The sequence below is a fragment of the Colletotrichum scovillei genome (genome assembly GCF_011075155.1).
Source record: "Colletotrichum scovillei strain TJNH1 chromosome Unknown Contig00009, whole genome shotgun sequence".
Classification (NCBI taxonomy): Eukaryota; Fungi; Ascomycota; class Sordariomycetes; order Glomerellales; family Glomerellaceae; genus Colletotrichum; species Colletotrichum scovillei.
In genome coordinates this window covers 4,344,352-4,361,432 of record NW_023336267.1, presented here as the reverse complement: position 1 = coordinate 4,361,432, position 17,081 = coordinate 4,344,352, and the positions used below count along the sequence as shown (strand labels likewise).

Below are 17,081 nucleotides of genomic sequence, written 5' to 3'. Positions count from 1 at the left end.
GAGTCGCCGGTCTGTCTCTCCAATCGCAAGCGCCTTTAGAGACTATGGACGGAGTGTGTTGGGCGCAGTCTGGTCGCCACGCAGTGCAGAGCAGGCGTCCCGAGTCCCTGCCTCAAGAGTCGAGGTACAGGCAGACATGGACAAGCAGCCTGAAGCTCAGGATCAGACATACCGGTAGGTAGTGTAATTGCCTACGGATAGATGGAGGATCGAGTCTTTGAGCGGCACGGAGAGGTACCACCGTCCCGACTCCCCAGTAAGTGGGACGCCGATGCAGCGGTCATCGAGACTCTGGGCAGAAAAAAAGACATTCGAGAGCAGAATAAAGGCAGCTGAGACGGAGCACTAGCAGCAGACTGCCACTGGTCAAAAACCCCGGCCATGCGCCAGGCCGCTAGAGACATGTCGCCGGGCTGAGGGGCATCGCTGGGCCTAGAACGAAGCTGGACGATGGATCGGCGTGCCGGGTACCCTTGCCACATTGCTGAAAATCTGTATCTGGGCATGAGGAAGCCTGGCAATTGTTGCTGCATAGTCATACAGTAGGAATGGGCGGTAGACGGGCAGCTCCATATGAACCCGTCGCCTCTTGTTCTGCTTGGTCGAGTCGAGAGACAGAGTTGGCTGCTCTGAACAGGGAACGAACGCTCAACGGGCACGGTACGTTGTTGAGGATACGCTTCTTAGCAACCCTGGCGTAAGCGGGTGTCTCTGGTTCTAGCGTGCAATGCAGACATGCAACGACCTGCAAGGTTGCCATCGCATGTGCCCTGATCGGCATGGATAATGGAGAAAGGCTCTGTTTCTTGTCCGTTTCCTTCGAAGCCTGAGCCGAACGGGTCTTCGACCGTCCTCGCTTACGAATTAGCGCTGAGGTGGAGTCCGGAAATTTTGTTCATTGCTTTTGCGTCGGGAATCTTGATGTCTTGATGTTGCTACCTTCGGGCGTGTAATTCTAGTGAGTGCGTGCGTGGGCGCAAGGAAGGGCGGGCGGTCGGGCGGGCGGAAGAGCCCAACTGTCCAACAGTCTCCGTGCCCTGGATAACTTGTGTGTGTGTGCGTGTGCGTTGTGTGTCTAGTCTATGTGTCTAGGCATGTATGTATGTCGTGCCGTTGGGCCTGTAGAGCTATGTGCGATGAGGGAACCAGAGACGGAGCTACGTGAACCTTGTCCAAGATCCTGTATACTTCCCACAAGCAGTCAACAACCGAGCAAGATGGACGAGACAAAACACAGTAAGGGTCGTCGGTAGCTTGCTTGGGTAGCTGTGCGAATACCTAGTACCTACATAGATCCGTCAGCAGCACACCACCATCCGCGGCCAGGATGGCCGGTCATGATGAAGCACCAAGCCAAGCTAGTCACGCACAGATACACGTTATTATCTTGTGGCGGATAGGCATCCAAAGGCAATAGTCCAAACTCGAGGCACCCCAAATCCCCAACGTGAAGTGTAAAGGAGACATGAGGACCAGGTAGCCGACCCTGCCCTACCTCCATTGCTTGGCTTGGAGGAACGAACGGCTTCAAGCGTTCCCGGCCAGAGACACTTCCAAAAATACACGGCATGTCCATGGCGGACTTGTCTCCAGAAACTCAGAGACAACCCACAGTTTCTGGGGCTCAGCTGGTGTCACCAAGCGGCCTCGACTGGACCTACGCCTGGAATTCCCCTGGCCCGTTTGATCCACCCAAGCTTCCTCTAGCACGAGCTGTCCCCGCCGTCCGAATGTGATTGTGCAGAAAGCCGGCCGAGCCATCGCAAGACTGCAAATCGTCTTCCAAGGTTGGAGGATGGAAGGCCAAGATGAAGTGGAAGGAGTGGATATGGCATGGCTTGCGGTGGGCCAGTTGCATAGTGCCTGTCAAAGATTTCCCCAACAAACAAGAGGTAAGGTGGTAAGGTACCCCATCTGTAAGGCCAGTTGTGGAAGCCGATTCGAGGTAATTGAGCATGAGCCTGTCAAGGTCGGGAGATGCGCAGCCAGTGAAAGCCACGCCTAGAGTATCCTCATTTCCAGGGCCTGGAAAAACTTCGTGTTGACCACCTTGATCTATTGCAGGAGCATGATGGGGCCGAGGGGCATGCGACATAAATTGTTGACGTCCGTTAACAAGAGCTAATTGCCGTCCTGGTGTATCCGTACGGAGCAAGAGTATGGACACGACGAATAAGCAGCAAGGCGCCGTTACTGATGATCGGTACCCCCCTTAGAGGAGCTTCAGCTTTCGAGCTTCAACTACCTCCCAAGCTCGAGGGATGCTCAGCACAACGACGTCCGGCTGAAAACCAACAATTCCTTGGCTGAACCGTCCGGTCGGGAACTATCCGTACCGCTTGCGCGATTGTGTTTGGGGCGCCGCAGTGGCGGTTGAGGCGAATGATGTTTTTGGTTTTGGTGTCGTTGTGGTAAAGTAAGAATCTGCGCCTACCGCATGCGCGCGCGCGGCGAAATGCGCGATACGGCAATCTGTACTCATACAGCATGCGCTTCGCGGCATCTGTTATCCGATCGTTGCCAGTGCCTGTCCAAATCTCGGAGCCTGCCTAGTCTGTCCGGATCCTTCAAGCATGTCTTGTGATTCCGGACGGTTAGATGTCATGGGCGTCATAGGTCTCGTGGTGGTGGTGGTGGTGGTCGCGCTGATCACTTTGGGCGCGGAGTGTGGTCCGAAGTGTCCTCCTCGCCCACCGCATTCCCGTTACGTGTGATGGCGCCGGACCTGAGAGGAAATAAAGTACGGATACGTCCACTTTCCCACCCCGTCTGAGGGTAGGGCAAAGTCTCTCTCTCACAGACCATTGACAGGTCCAACCTTGGTGCAACGCATCTCGGACTGTGACATGATCCTGACCTAAGCAACTCAATGTGAGCAACGGGCGAGCTAGTTGTCGCCTTGCTACATCGCACGTTCAGTCACTAAACCCTTCCCTGGATATCTTGCGAGCGCCTCAGGCTCAGGCCTTGTGCCGGGCCGTCCTACGTGCTTCTTGCTCTCGCCTAGCGCTGGGCTTCATGGCGTTCTGCCCTTCCAACAACCAGCCAAGCCAAGCCTCCCTTCATCCATATTCCTTTGCTTCATTTGTCAATCTCTAATCTTGCCCTGGCCCCCAATCATCTTCTTCGGCAGGCTGTCTCACCCCTAGGGCGTGCCCGTATAGATACGTCCTTGTTCCAGACAGACAGATTCATCGTTCGGATCCAGTTGCTGCCCAGGTGGGGTGGATGGGAAAGTTTGATCAATCCCTTCCCTTCACTTTCGACATAACTCATCGGAGCGTGAGCGTGTACCACATGACGAGCCGGTCTTGTTGGTTGGTTGATACTAGATAAAGACGGGAAGAATAATAGCCGCATCCCACGCGTGACGAGCCCCTGAGCCTCTGAGAGAGGTAAGTCGGAGGGTGTCCATCACAGGTTCCAGGGTGCGTATGGTTGCAAGAGGCTATAATACGGTTTGGACGGCATGTTCCATCTCTCGTCCCATACTCTGCGACGATCAATCCAAGGTCCACATTCACTCTTCCCTTCTATCCGCCGAGAGCTTTTGCGACGAATTCTCGCGCTTCTTCGGGCTCCAGATTTGCCCCGCGATAAAGGCTGTGCATGCAGGCAAAGTCAGTATGCCAATTTCGGCCTCAACTGTTTCTGTCTCTAAAGAGCGCTGACCACTGCGAGCTTCTAGTCCGACCCTCCGGCACCGCCTAGAGCACCAAGACGATTCATTTCGTTTCAGCGGCCATTGTCCGCCGGTGGGATGGGTACCTATTTGGTTGATTCTGTGGACGGACGGGGTTCCGTGACCGTCTGGCTGTTCCCGAGGAAAAATAAAGTAGGTCGGCTCCGTATATCAGCTGACCTTTGTTAAGACAGATCGTGGGACTGAGGTGTGAAGGGCCCGATCTGGTCTCTGGCAATCGAGATTTCCCCGAGCCTCCCAAAGCGCGTCTGATTCCGGTGCCACCAATGGCCACCAATGGATGCCAAAGTTGCGGGTTAGTGATTAGTAGGAAAGAGGAGTCTCGACCGCGCTGCTTAGAGCCTGAGACAATTTCGTCGCTGCCGGATCGGCCAGAGCTGCTGTTTCCTGCAAAGCGGGACAAGGAACACGGCTTCCAAGACCTTGGCCAGACCTCGTTTGGTGTTATCTCTCCAGCACCACCAGTTGGCCAGCCGGCTTCAAGGGACGCGTGCCGTTGACGAAGGGGCATCCTTGTCCTGCACGAGATAATACCTCGAAAACAGCAAGGCCTTGAAACTGGCCAGCACGACATATCGGGTCGTAATAAAGTAAGTCCCCACGAAAGCTCCCTCAGACTCAGTGTTGGCGGGGCCCAGATGCGGTCCGTTGTGGTGGGAAGCTCGCAAGTCGGCTCCGAGCAATTCTCCTGGGAGGGATTCGGGAGGGCGTGGCACTGGCGCGCACCGCACCGAGACAGCCGACGAATCCAACAAACGGTGTTGCAAGTCGACGAATGGACCGTCGAATCTCGAACCTTGGGTGTGCCGCAAGTTCGGTTCCGGCATCGGGTTCGTATATTGTATTTGTGCAGTGCTAGTTCGAAACGCGTTGGGGAGGGGATGTAATTCCAGGATCTGGCTCTGGGCCAATGGGCAGGCTTTGGAACGATCGCAGCGCGGCCCTGACTTTGCGGGCGTCTAAGCAGTGCCAGACTGCCAGTGTGAGTGAGCAGAGGATTCGACCCGCAACTCGGCCGAACAGGCTTTATTGGAGTCCCTGCGGCTATTAGGTATGCAGGTCGTACTTCGTATTCCGTATGCATGTGTTGGCAGCGGAACGATGCGAAGGGAAAGCCGTACTAGAGCATCTGAGATCATGGATGGGCGTGCAGTAGGTTCCGTCAACGTCAAAGAACGGAATACAGCATCCCTCATACGACAATTGCCGCGAACAGCTTCGTATCGGTGCAATGAATGTGGCACGTATATCTCAGTCAGTTCCCCATGTCAAACTCTGCGAAGGGACGAGCGAACGGTTTGAGCGGGCGAGAGGGAGGCATTGCGTGTTGCGGCGCAACAACAGGCACAATGAAAGAGAAAAGTTCGGGATTGAAAGACCGAGAACTACGATGCACTGTGGTGAGGTAAGGTGAGTTAGGGCTCGCCGAATGATGATCGACCAACAGACCCCCGGACGGGACAGCAGATCATCAGTCGAGTTTGGTGACAGAAGGTTTGGTTCCCGCAGTGCTGGCCTTTTTGACGCAAAGCTTCACGATGTGGCGAGGTTGTCAGTCTCGGCTCAGGCTTGCCGAAATCGAGGAAGACCTGGCTTGGATGTCTGTAGGTCATGTCTGAAGTAAGAGCAGATGCGATGTGGTTGGTGGGAGCGGGATCTCGAAGACATCGGACGAGGATTCGGAGGCACAAGTGACGGTAGCATTGTAAGAAGCAACGGCGAAGCCGCGAAGCTGATACTCGGACCAGCATGCTTGGGCTTGCAGCTGACGACGTCTCTCGAGTCTCGAAGCTCTAATTCCGAGTACTGCGTATGCGTATGCGTAACTGTACTCTGTGGGCTGGACACAATGAAGGGCAGCAAAGCAGGCTGGTGGGCAGCGTGCTGCGTGCTTGCTACCGACGCCCGTTGAGGCTGCATGTATCAGGTTGACAAACTAGGGAAGTAATTGACAGTCTTCAGGAGCTCGAGTGCTCATTGAGCTGATTGGCAGGGGAATCTGGAGAATTGTTCTGGAACTTGAAGGGGTCCCTTGCAGCGGAGTGCATCTTGGCGAGCTCGCCAGTCGAGACAGGCAAGCCGCAATTGTAGTGTACGGATACGGAGTAGGTCGAGTCGAGGCGAGTGTCTTGTATAATTGCTTTTGGTGATGCCAGGTCCTACTACGTATGCGTTTGACATTGAAAGCCGCAAGAGAGTGGGACGATGGCAATGACGTGGGGATCTCGATGAAGGGGATTCGGTGTCATTTCCGAGTTGGCAGTGTTGTCTCCGTAAACTAAGGTAAGGTACGGAGTAATGATTCGTACGAATAGTACGGACATGGAGGAAATTGAGGGAAGCCATTGGAATTCGGGGAGCCCCTCTGCCGACCTATGCTGTGGGAAGGTACAGAACGACTTGGACCTTCCATTTGGAAAGTGATCCACCTCGTTCACCTCGGGCAGGATCCGGAGACAATTCCGTCGCACAAGTCAGGCAGTTGCAAGCCGCAGTGCGCACTTGCTGCAGAGGCACAGAACTGGGATGGGAAAGAAAGAAAGAAAATAAGCACCTTCCACCGGGAAAGCAAGGAGCAGCTCGCCTAGATCCCAAGTGAGACTGGCGTTCTCGCTTCGCACTTTGGAGTGTCTACAGTGAGGTTAGCGCCACGGGAGCCCCGAACGTCTGGCGCTGACAGAGCATCGAGCCGGTTTTAGCGCACTTGAGGCTACCGCATTCCAGTGTCTTGGTGGTACAACATACAGTCTGATTGGACAAGCGCCGGGAATAAGGTAAGCTTCCACACAGAGTATACACCCAACCTCGGTCGGTTAATTCCAGGCAACGACATGATGGGAAAGTATTCCCCCCGACCAATTTTGGCCAGTTGGTACCAGGGCATTTTGACATTCCTGGTCCCTTTCCATTCCACCCCCAAGTTCCAGGCTTCCAGCCCCCTTCCAAATGGAACCTGACCATTCCGCGTCAATTCATCCTCCATGACGGGGGAGTAAGGTCTCCGTACGGATCCAACACCTCTAGCAATTCTGCGCTGACTGTGCCGCTCGCATATCAAACAAGATTAGACTCATCCTTGCCTTACCTTACCTTGGAGAGACAATACACACGCTGCCTCTTTCAGTCTCCGTCCCTTCCGACGTCACCTTATCTCAAGACCTTAAGCTCGTCGTCTGCTCCAACCCCGGCCTCGCGCCGTTTGAACTACAATCTACAGGCCTCCCCCCGGTCCCTCGAGCGGTAATGGACAAATCGTAGAACTGTATCCATACCTTACTTTTCTCTTTCTAGGGGAGGGTTACTTTCGCGTAGATTTCCGTTTCGCGGAACAACATCAACCACCTCACCACCAATTCACGGCCCCTCATCTTCAAGCTCCCAGCCCCTCGTTTGCTCGCTCATTCGCGCGCAATCATCAAGTGCTCTATTCAAACGCACTTTGGGTCATGTCGTCGTCGTCGTCGTCGTCGTCGTTGCTGCTGTCGTCATCATCTTCTTCATCGTAGTCGTCGTTTCCATCTGATGTCAATGCCCATGGTTCGTGCTTTGACACCACAGCGCAAGGTGACAAGGCTCTTTGCAAGCTTTGCTTCTGAGTAAATCAATTTCAACTCTGCCAGTCACGCCACCTGCATTCACACAACCTCTCTCCATCTCGGCACATCGAGCCGAGTTCCCGTCCAAGTCGCGAATCTTGGATACGATCAGACAACACGGCGGCGCCATGGTCCAACAAGCGCAATCCGATTCTCAACCTCAGCGTCGATCAGCTGCCGCCGACATGTCCGTTGCCAACAACACCAGCGCAAGATCCCAACACCCATCAAAGAGCCCAGCGCCACCTCACGATGAGGCTCAGGTCGCAAAGATTCCTCACTTCCTCCCTCACGAGCGCGTCTTCCCCATACAGATAGGCAATGAGCTGTTTAAGCTCTCCGGCGCATCCATTTCATCCGATGGTACGTTCCTGAATCCCTGCCGTGCCCACTTCTCTCAGTCCCGTCTTCGGTGTAATGCGAACTCGCCGTCCGGCGTTGCGCCGCGATCCTCCGCGATCCGCGCAAGGCGCCCAAGACAAAACACCATGCTGACCCTCCGTCTCTGTCTTTAGCGCCGTCGTACTTCTCTCAATACTTTTACTGCCAGGTCAAAAAGGCACAAGAAACCGGCGAGGACCTCTCCAATGCCATCCGCACCTTGTACATCGACCGCGATCCCCAGACCTTTGCCGACATCTCCCTCCACCTCCAAGGCTATCATGTCAAACCCAGAGACGGCACGCACTTTGTGCGACTATTTGCCGACGCCCAATTCTATAGCTGTGCGTGTTTGCCGAATTCAAGCCCTCTGCGTTCATGGCTAACACAGCTCTGGCAGTGCCCAAGCTGATATCACAGCTCTACGAGGAGTCAATATTCATCTCCATCGGTCACCGCGAGTTTCAGATCCCCCGCGATATCTTCACCGACCCAGGCAATTCGCCAAACTTCTTCTCCCTCGGCTTCGCAGTCTTCTTCTCGAACCCCGAAGACCTGTTCCCCGGCCTTGACCGCGAAGGCCTCCTCCGCCCGCCCTCCATCCTACCGCCGTCCGTCCCAAACCGCTCCGCCGATACCTTTGCCGAGATCCTACACCTGCTACGCGGCTACCCCGTAACGATCCGCAACGAGTCGCACCGCGCCGAGCTACTGCGAGACTGCCGCTACTTCAACTTCAAAGGCCTGGAGCAGAAACTCATCCCCCACCACATCAGCCACAACCAGAGCCGCCGGCGCGAGGAGATCCTCCTGCGCCTCGAAGACATACTCAAAAGCGGCATCAGCGTCGCCGCAGACGTCTCGCCCTCCCCCGCCGACCACCTCTCCGGCTGGGTAAACTACGCCCGCCCCTACGTCGACGACCGCGCGGCGGAGCTGGTCCTCGAAATCGGCGGCGAGAGCACCCGCCTCCACTTCCACCACAGCTCCGGCTCCGTCCGCGCCGAGTTCTTCAAGGACACCCGCGCCCGTGTGGCGCGCCTCTTCGAAGTCGTGGCCACCAAGCTCAACCTCCCGCCGACGACGCAACCCCTAGGCCTCCTCATGGCCTCGGGCGGCGCCGGCAGCCAGCCCCCGACACCGGGACACACCCCGCTCAGTGAGGACCTCGTGCGCGTGTCCATCGACAGCGACACCTCCATCACCCTCGACGGCAGACCACACACCCTAGACTTTGAAGACCTACAGCCCGTCACCGCCAACAACAGCAACAACAACAACAACAACCCCATGTCCGCGGCCTCGAGCACAGCCGAATCACCCACAGCAACGACAGCGTTCCAGCCCAACTCGCGCAAGCGGAGACGGGTCGACTCTCACGGCTTCGCGACGGCCGCAGGCCAGGGCCAGGCGGCGCTCGCGGCCGAGGAGTGGGTAGTTCGGACGGGCCAATGGAGGCTCAAGATCCAGGGGTCGCGCGGCGGAAAGAGCTCCGTCGAGTGCGTGCTCGTCGCCGTCAAGCTCGACGCGTATAGCTCGGAGAATGCAAGGAATGCAAACAGGGGGTTCCTGAACGGATGATGGGGGCTGCCTGCTTTAGACGGATACCACCAATATGCATTCGAACCGCTTTCCATCCCCCCTTGCCCCGCCTTCCGGTCTTGAGTCTTTTCACAATCGTTCGATATAGGTCGCAAAGTTGGGATATCCAATATGTTTGAGGAGTTGTTTGGGATCCTTGTTTTTTTTTTTTTCTTGTGTTCCCAGGGGAGCGGGCGGAAAAGCGACGGGAAGTGGATATACTATACTACCTTCTTGCATGACGTTACGACTTTTTGATATTACTCGCTATACTCGCTATGCTTTTGCTACCTATACCATTACCAACTATCAACAACGTCGAAAAAAGTAGGGGGAATATTTTTCGAGGCGAGACCTTCTTTAAAGAGAGAAAGGGGGTTAGAAGGGGGCGGGTTCGAAGACTGCATCACTCCCGTACTTGCTGCAAAAGTCTAGCTAGAGAGAAATTTGTGAATTCTCGTCTTGGTTCATACACCTGCTCCATCGGTATACTGGAAAGGATTTTTGCTCCGTGACATGGTTTTCGAAGCCTCATTAGACCTCTTGCCTTATGTGCCCGCGCAAAAGAAGAAAAGTAATCGAACAATGAACCAACAGCACCTACTGCAAAGTCTTGTAAAACATCAAAACACCATTTTCAAAATAGAGCTCATCAATTTTTTGGACAGAACAAAGTTCTCTACGATACCGGGTTTCGAACGCGCGAATATCCTTGCTCTCGGAAATGCATTCATGTCTCATCACCGTTCATCCAAACTCCACGCTGAGTTATCGCGGAATATCAAATATCATTCCCAGCAGAGCCTCTTCCAAATAGAAACAGAGCAAAACCCATCATGATCCCAATTCGAACCCGCAGAAATCTCAGCTCTGAGTAGTAGTCATCCTCACATCTCACCACTTGTTCACCCAAATCCCCCCGCTCGAGAATAGTCTCAAACACCAAGTCTCCTTCCACCCAAGCCCCCCAAGTCCGCAGAATGCCCTGACAGTGACTGACGGGCTCCCAAGTGCAAAAGAAAATGAAGCAAGAAAAACAAAAGGCTAAGCCGACCTATACATGACATCACCATGTACATAGCCGGTATAGCCCTCACAGTTCGGAATCATACCGTTCGGCCATAATGGCTTTCACGGCTGACAGGTCACGGAACCGGATTGCGGGAGTGTGTTGGCCCTGGTTGGGCTATATACCTTAACCTTGCTCAGACGAGAAACGCCTCTATTCCATCAAGGTCGCAAAAGAGAAAAGTGTATAGCAGTGGGCCGTTTTCACGGCGACCCGGACTGGAGACCAGCCACATTGTCAAGTATGTCAAGACAGATGGGTAGAAGACGAGGCATTGGCCAGGTCTAACGGGTGCGGTGGAGAAAAAAAGACACAATAGTGTGACTGCTGGCGCTTAGATGCCAGATATTAGTGATGAACGATGGTGAGAGACTTGAAGAGGAGAATGGAGTAGAACAAGGTCAAAAGCCTCAATTAAGTATCGGAATAAGGTAAGGCAGCAACTAAAAACAACAATAAGCAATACTATCATTAATCCAGCCAACCCCCCTCCTCATTTTCATCGTCATACAGGAAAATAGAAAAAAGACAAGAATGCTAACCCGCCCCCAGTGGTATGTACTGTGTCGTCAAGGTTGGGAAATCCAAACTCCCCGTCATAAAGAGGGGGTCAACAGGAAAAAAAACACAAGGAGGCCGTTTCTCCGTTTGCCCTCCCCATTTTGTCCAAGAACGCCGCGACCATGCTGCAGACGACATGTACCGGTCAGAGAGGAAAGCATGAGATGAAAAACAGGCCGGATGAATGAACAAAAACTCCTCTCCAAAATAGAACTCCTGGAAGCTCCCGCGCTTTCCTAATGGACCACCGTAAACGCCCTGCTTTTTGTGAACAAGTCTGATTTTTCATACATCTGTCAACCATCTAAACGAGCCACGTGAGAGAGAGTCCCGGGTGAGCTTCCATAGGCGATGTCGCATGCCCTCGTTACGCCACTGAACTGTCTGTGGATTGACCGGGCTGTCTAAACCTGCCGGTGGTGATTCAATGTCTTCGAGGGGCATGTTCAGCTTCACTCTGCGGTCAATGGTGGGCGAGGCCACCTTGAACCGAAAGGGACTCTATGCCTTGGCCTTGGGAACCGTCTGACCGGCGGGGGCGCTAACATCTCGCCGCTCGCCGGCGCCCTCAATCATCTTCTTGCGGGGTGTCGCGGTGCCTTGCGCGATGGACTTGGCGCGTCCACGACGTTCGCGGATACGAGCCAGGGCCTCCTCGCGGGTCATTGTCGGGGTCATGGCGGGGTTATTGATATCAAAGGACATTTGACAGTCACCGCCAGATGGTGTACGAGCACGCTCAAACCGAGGCTGGGGTCGAGGCTTATCGTCGCGGACAGGGACGGTTGTCGTTGTGGTCTTGGTGTAGAAAGCTGCCGAGGTGTGGGGTCGAAGTGTATCATCGAGCGATGGCGAGGGGCCCCTTGAGGAGCGGGATGCCGGACGTTCCTCAGTGTCGGGCATGGTGGGAATGGAAGGGAGAGGTGCGGTGTGAACTTCACCGTGGGCACCACCGTGGGGTGCATTGAGAAGTGATGCCAGAGACATACGTTCTTGCGCAAGAACAGCAAAGTCTGGGGGCTCGAGGGAGGGCGTCCGCGAGTATCTCTCTGGAGCATCGTGTGGTGTAGGAGGTTCATTGGGGGACTCTTCACTTGACTCGTTCACTCGTCTTCCTCGTTCTTCTTGTGCCTCGATCTCGTCGGCTTCTTGCTGCGAAACAGTTCGGAAAATACCCTCACGGGCACAGAAGATGGTGCTTCTCCTCTCTTCCTTGGATCTCCTGTGCGCAGCCGGCTTCTTGAAGGGAGCGTCTTCGACTGGCGGGCTCAAGGACGCCCTCAATGACGGAGACGATTCCCTACCTCGACGGAGGAGAACCAGATCACTGGCATCGGCAATCTCAGCTGGCGGCATCAGTCTGCGCTTTGGTGACAAGATGCTCGCTCTGTTTGAAGCCAAGCTTTGCCTCGGAGAGACGATGCTTCTTCTCCTGTGAGACTTGGCGCATGGGCAGCAACGCAATTCACACTCTGCCTGAAGGAAATCGACGAGCTCCTGAGCACGATCCGCACGTTGACGCTCCCATGATACCTGGAGTGAAAGCTCCTCAATCTCTCCTTCGCTGGCGGCGGATGAGATGATGTCGACTGTGGAGAGAGAGAAGCGTGGTCCCTTCTTCTTTGGCGAGGCAAACTCGTCGTCGGGCGCGGCGTTGGCCGTCTTGGGCAGGGGGATACGGCCTTCGGCGGCGATACGGGCGACCTCTTCCTCCTTGGCGAGGGTCTTGTAGACGTCGCGTTCCTGTTCGAGCATCTTGATACGCTCGAGAGCCTCGCCGAGCTCCTGCTCCATGCCGACCATCTGGTAGCGAGCTTGGAAAGCTTCTTCCTCGCGGGCCTTGTTGCGCAACTTCTCGGCGTCGAGGTTGTCGGAGGCGAGACGCCAGCCTTCGCGGGAAGCCTTTAGTTCTTCTTGGAGCTTGATAATTTGGGACTCGTTCTTAAATGTCTTTTTACGGGCGAGCTTGATTTCCTTCTCCCATGCTGCTTTTGTGTGTGCGTAGGTTTCCTTTGCGCGGCCGTATTGTTCCTTGAGGAGATGTTAGTATGTTTGAGTTGCATCACCCCGGAAATGTGGCAGATGAGCGTACCATGACGGTTTCGAGACGCTCGCTCACGCGCTGCTCTCGCTCTTTGCCCTTTTCCAGCTGCACGCGCAAGACCTTGGACTCGTCCTTGTATCTGCGCAGCTCGGTCTCGGCCTCCTCGCGACCCAGCATGGCGCGCTTAAGGGCGGCATCGGCGGTCTTGCGCTCGAGAGTCTTTGACTGCATGGCGAGGTTGTTGAACTGGGAGATCTTCTCGTGGACGGAGCTATCTCGACCTCCAGGACTACTGCGAGGCGAGGTAAATAGGTTACGAGCTTGTTGGGTTTTGTTGGCCCGGTCTGGGGTCATTGGGCTCAATGGGCCGCCCGGTGAGGACGGTGGTTCGGCGCTGTCGGCCATGGTGGTGATGGCGTTTCTGTGGTTATCGTGGTGAGGTATCTGTCATGCGGGCTGCGTGATTGATGGAGCAGTCGTCCGTTGGGGTTTGTCTACTTCGAGGGGGTGTTGTCCGAAGACGTCTTGCATGCGTCGCGGCGTACGAGAATGACGATGATGGCGTTTGGAGTTGCGAAGAAACCCTTAACGGAGGTGGTATGGATCATGTAGGGTAAGGTAGGTATACAGCAATAGAAGCCAAAAGTAAAGGTGTATGTAGCTGATTCCCAGTCCAGGTTGAATTGAGGTGTGGGTTGGGGCAGCAAGAACAGGTGGGCGGCTGTTTACAGTGCGGGCGCTGGAGTTGCTGCAGGTGGGTTGTCTGGGTGACGCGGCGGATTGGTCTAGCGAAATGGCTCATTTGGCCACGGGATTGGCTGAGGGTCGAGTGACATGTGTAATCAGCTCCACTTTTGGGCGAAGAACCGAAAGAGGAAAAAAAGAAAGAAAAAAAGAGGTTTGACCTAAAGAATTATTTCGACGTCGGGCAGCTGCTCAATGCGGTAAAGTCACTCGGTATAACGATTTTTTGTATTTATGGAAGGGTTCTTGGGTTGATATAGAACAACTTAGAGGATATGTGCATGAAGATACCCAAGCTATGGTAAAGGTAGGTACCTTGGGGAAGGTGCAGGAGGAAGGAAAGAAAGGATGGCGATGGATTAAATGGCTTTCTTCTCTCATCCTCTCCCTGAATCCTTCTCCTTCTAGCTCAAACACTTGCACGGAATACTACGGTACACTATGTACGGAGTAATGTATCGGTTAAGCTCCCGGCCCAGAGATGGAGGGTTTCTGCTTGTTGCATCTGAAGATTCCCCAACCTGCATTGTGTCGCACAAGTGGATGCCCACTATCCGTACCAGTGCCTTGCCTTTGAATCGTTCTGACCAGGGTCACAGCTTCTGGAAGCTCTACCCGTATCCATACTCCGTACCTTCCAGTAGTGTACTAATCATCAATAATGAGGTAAGCAGCCACGCATGAACACAGCTTGAGGCTTTGCTCTTTCCCATTAATTACCATCCTTTCCTTGAGGTATGTACTCCGTACCCTCAAATGCTTCCGTAAGCAGCTCCAAGCCTCTAACCTATCCGGGAGAGCTGCCAACGGCTGCCACTTTATGTGTAACTGCTGCGTCTCCAGGGAACCCTCCTGCATTCTTGCCAGTCTTGCCAGAGTCTCCAAAAAGCTGCAAAGTGCCTTTCAATGCTCCTCTAAATCAGGCCCCAGGGTCCCCGACTTGTCAAAAAAAAGACCCAGAAAAGGGGGACTCCCATCGGATGGCTTGGATCCGCAGCGACCTATCACAGGCCGTCTAAAAGTCACTTTTTTGTGTCTTGCTCGCTCTCGGCCTCCACCTCATCGCCGTCCCGTCCGCGCCGTAACGTATTTGCCCATTCCATTGCCAGGTTCCGGCGGGGTGTGCAAGAAATCTGTCCGCGTACGGATACATGCTCCGTACATTTCCATTCTTTATATATCTAGAATCGTGTCCCTTAGGTTCTATCAGGCCACATTGACAACGTGACACCAGCATCGCGCCTGATAGCTTCCTACCTTAGTACAAGGGCGTCGATCACTAAAAGTAGCTTCCCCGGCAGTGAGACTTTCCGAACCGGCAACCTTACCTCGAGCTGTCCTGCCAGCTACACACCTCACTTCACCTCTCCTCGCCTCTCCACAGACACAAGAACATACGCTCATACAATGGCCGACGACGCAGCAAACGTGCGGCAACGCAAGCGCGTCGAGGAAGTCGACTCGGACGGCAACGCCATCGACTCGGACGCACCGCCCGTCACGACAGCAGACAAGAAGAAGTCTAAAAAGTCCAAGAAGGAGTCTGTATACACGGACGAGTACAGCCCCTACCTCGACATCCTCCGCCTCCTCAGCTTCTTCTTCCTCGCCTCGTGCGCCCTGAGCTACCTCCAGAGCGGCGGCGAGAGCTTCTTCTGGGGCCAGAAGAATAAGCCCTGGTACATGAGGCCCGACTACTGGAAGGCCAAATGGGTGCGTGTTCAACCCTCTCTTTCTCCAAAATTCTCAATCACAAGACAAACCGAACCGAACGGAAAGCTTACCATACCTTTGTCACACAAACAGAATGGCCCCCTCTACCTAACCCCCGAAGAACTCCTCCAATACGACGGCTCCGACCCGACAAAGCCAATCTACCTCGCCATCAACCACACAATCTTTGACGTCTCCGCCAACCCGCGCATCTACGGCCCCGGCGGCTCCTACAACGTCTTCGCCGGCCGCGACGCCTCCCGCGGCTTCGTCACGGGCTGCTTCGTCGAGGACCGCACCCCCGACATGCGCGGCGTCGAAGACATGTTCTTACCCTTGGATGACCCCGAAGTCGACCGCCACTGGTCGTACGCCGATATGCAGGCCCTCCAGGCGGAAGAGCGCGCCGCCGCGCAGCAAAAAGTGCACGATGCGCTCAAGCACTGGGTTGATTTCTTTAGCAAGAGCGACAAGTATGGTGAGGTCGGAAAGGTCAAGAGGGAGGAAGGGTGGTTGGAGAAGGAGAAGAGACGGCCGCTTTGTGAGCAGGCGCAGAAGGGGCGGGTGAAGAGGGTTGTTCCTGGACAAGAGCAGAAGTAAAAGCCGAGAATGATGTTCCACGGGTGATGCCCTCCTTATCGGGACTTGGTGTTTGCATTGTAAGGACGATTCACTGTAGGACGATTCACTGTAGTATACTAGGAAGGGATAGAAAGGAAGTAAAAAGCCATTGGCTTGAACAACATGAAGCGGCGGAACCCTTTCACGATATCCGATGTCTGCGCTGCGTTTTCCATGTCCGTGTGACATGTATGTCAAGTTGGTCTTGGACGAAGTAGCTGATCTGGAGACAGACAGACCGGATCTGCTTGGTAGTTTCGTCAGTAATCTCCTCGCTGAAGATATCACTTTTTTCATAACTCCCCATTTCAAGACTGGTCTTGCTAGTAGACAAAAGCGCATCATCTAACGCCACCATGCTTTCTTGATCAGTCCCGGTCGCTGGTTGTACGATGGAATGGTGTACTTGTAGAGTCCTGAAGGCTCTCATCTCGGGTCTTCTCATGTGCAGTAAAACCAAAAGACGTGAATCTGGGTCGTAAGGATTAAGAATGGTGCACATAGGGTTCGGCTGCAGAAGATTGTTGAATGACTCGGATCCTCACTGAGAAACGGAAAGTCTAGAACAAGAATTGTTCAGTACCTCTAGGCCAGGTTATGTGAATAGTGTCCACTAACTCCCTCTAGTAATACTGGGTGTATGTAGGAGATGATCAGCTACATGCTCATCTCCGCATCAGAGAATGAGATACTTTATCTTACTCACAAGGACGAAGCTAACTCCAAGTGCCTGTTCATGAGATGCCTCACTTCCGAGAACTGGTATAAGGACAAACAGAAAATTGGGCATACAAAGTGCTCGACGAAACGTACATGTGCCGGAATCAATGAAAATGCGATTTAGATGTTATTGCAGCAAGCATGCAATCACGCCGTTTTTTCCAACACGGACTTATCATATACATATGAAGAGCCCCGTCTAGTTTCGTTTCGTTTTTGTCTCTTCATACAAGATATGCCACCCATGAGTAAAAAAGGAAAAGTGAATGGTATTAAGTTCATCATCACAAAAAATGTTTGTTTACACCCGTAGTAGTAGCCCAGTAGTAGTAGTTCCAGAAACCAAAC

At 54.1% G+C, this 17,081-nt stretch overlaps 4 protein-coding genes across 4 annotated transcripts; 2 read left to right on the top strand and 2 right to left on the bottom strand.

Annotated features, from left to right (window-relative positions):
* Positions 1-3,399: 3,399 nt before the first annotated feature.
* Positions 3,400-4,801, bottom strand: HER10_EVM0011239 (uncharacterized protein). Its single transcript, XM_035480676.1, has one exon. It carries the CDS (start codon positions 4,785-4,787, stop codon positions 3,726-3,728), a length of 1,062 nt encoding a protein of 353 aa, XP_035330070.1. The 5' UTR covers positions 4,788-4,801; the 3' UTR covers positions 3,400-3,725.
* A 1,812-nt stretch (positions 4,802-6,613) lies between these two features.
* HER10_EVM0006248 (BTB/POZ domain-containing protein) lies at positions 6,614-9,650 on the top strand. The gene is made up of 3 exons (XM_035475839.1): positions 6,614-7,662; positions 7,815-8,024; positions 8,081-9,650. The coding sequence occupies exons 1-3, from the start codon at positions 7,428-7,430 to the stop codon at positions 9,259-9,261; spliced, it is 1,626 nt and encodes a 541-aa protein (XP_035329447.1). The 5' UTR covers positions 6,614-7,427; the 3' UTR covers positions 9,262-9,650.
* Positions 9,651-11,116: 1,466 nt separating this feature from the next.
* HER10_EVM0004123 (uncharacterized protein) lies at positions 11,117-13,605 on the bottom strand. Its single transcript, XM_035473776.1, has 2 exons — positions 12,984-13,605; positions 11,117-12,922 (listed from the first exon to the last, which is right to left on the bottom strand). Exons 1-2 carry the CDS (start codon positions 13,338-13,340, stop codon positions 11,393-11,395), a joined length of 1,887 nt encoding a protein of 628 aa, XP_035329180.1. The 5' UTR covers positions 13,341-13,605; the 3' UTR covers positions 11,117-11,392.
* Positions 13,606-14,554: 949 nt separating this feature from the next.
* On the top strand, positions 14,555-16,149 carry HER10_EVM0000467 (cytochrome b5-like Heme/Steroid binding domain-containing protein). Its single transcript, XM_035470248.1, has 2 exons — positions 14,555-15,392; positions 15,486-16,149. The coding sequence occupies exons 1-2, from the start codon at positions 15,087-15,089 to the stop codon at positions 15,990-15,992; spliced, it is 813 nt and encodes a 270-aa protein (XP_035328767.1). The 5' UTR covers positions 14,555-15,086; the 3' UTR covers positions 15,993-16,149.
* The last annotated feature ends 932 nt before the right edge of the window (positions 16,150-17,081 follow it).

Bases quoted from the DNA above. Each gene is read 5' to 3' on its own strand.
- HER10_EVM0011239 (XM_035480676.1), bottom strand. From the start codon at position 4,787: ATGCATACGGAATACGAAGTACGACCTGCATACCTAATAGCCGCAGGG.
- HER10_EVM0006248 (XM_035475839.1), top strand. From the start codon at position 7,428: ATGGTCCAACAAGCGCAATCCGATTCTCAACCTCAGCGTCGATCAGCT. The intron at 7,663-7,814 runs GTACGTTCCTGA...CTCTGTCTTTAG, and splicing joins CGCATCCATTTCATCCGATG to CGCCGTCGTACTTCTCTCAA. The intron at 8,025-8,080 runs GTGCGTGTTTGC...CAGCTCTGGCAG, and splicing joins CGACGCCCAATTCTATAGCT to TGCCCAAGCTGATATCACAG.
- HER10_EVM0004123 (XM_035473776.1), bottom strand. From the start codon at position 13,340: ATGGCCGACAGCGCCGAACCACCGTCCTCACCGGGCGGCCCATTGAGC. The intron at 12,923-12,983 runs GTACGCTCATCT...CATCTCCTCAAG, and splicing joins AGCGTCTCGAAACCGTCATG to GAACAATACGGCCGCGCAAA.
- HER10_EVM0000467 (XM_035470248.1), top strand. From the start codon at position 15,087: ATGGCCGACGACGCAGCAAACGTGCGGCAACGCAAGCGCGTCGAGGAA. The intron at 15,393-15,485 runs GTGCGTGTTCAA...TCACACAAACAG, and splicing joins ACTACTGGAAGGCCAAATGG to AATGGCCCCCTCTACCTAAC.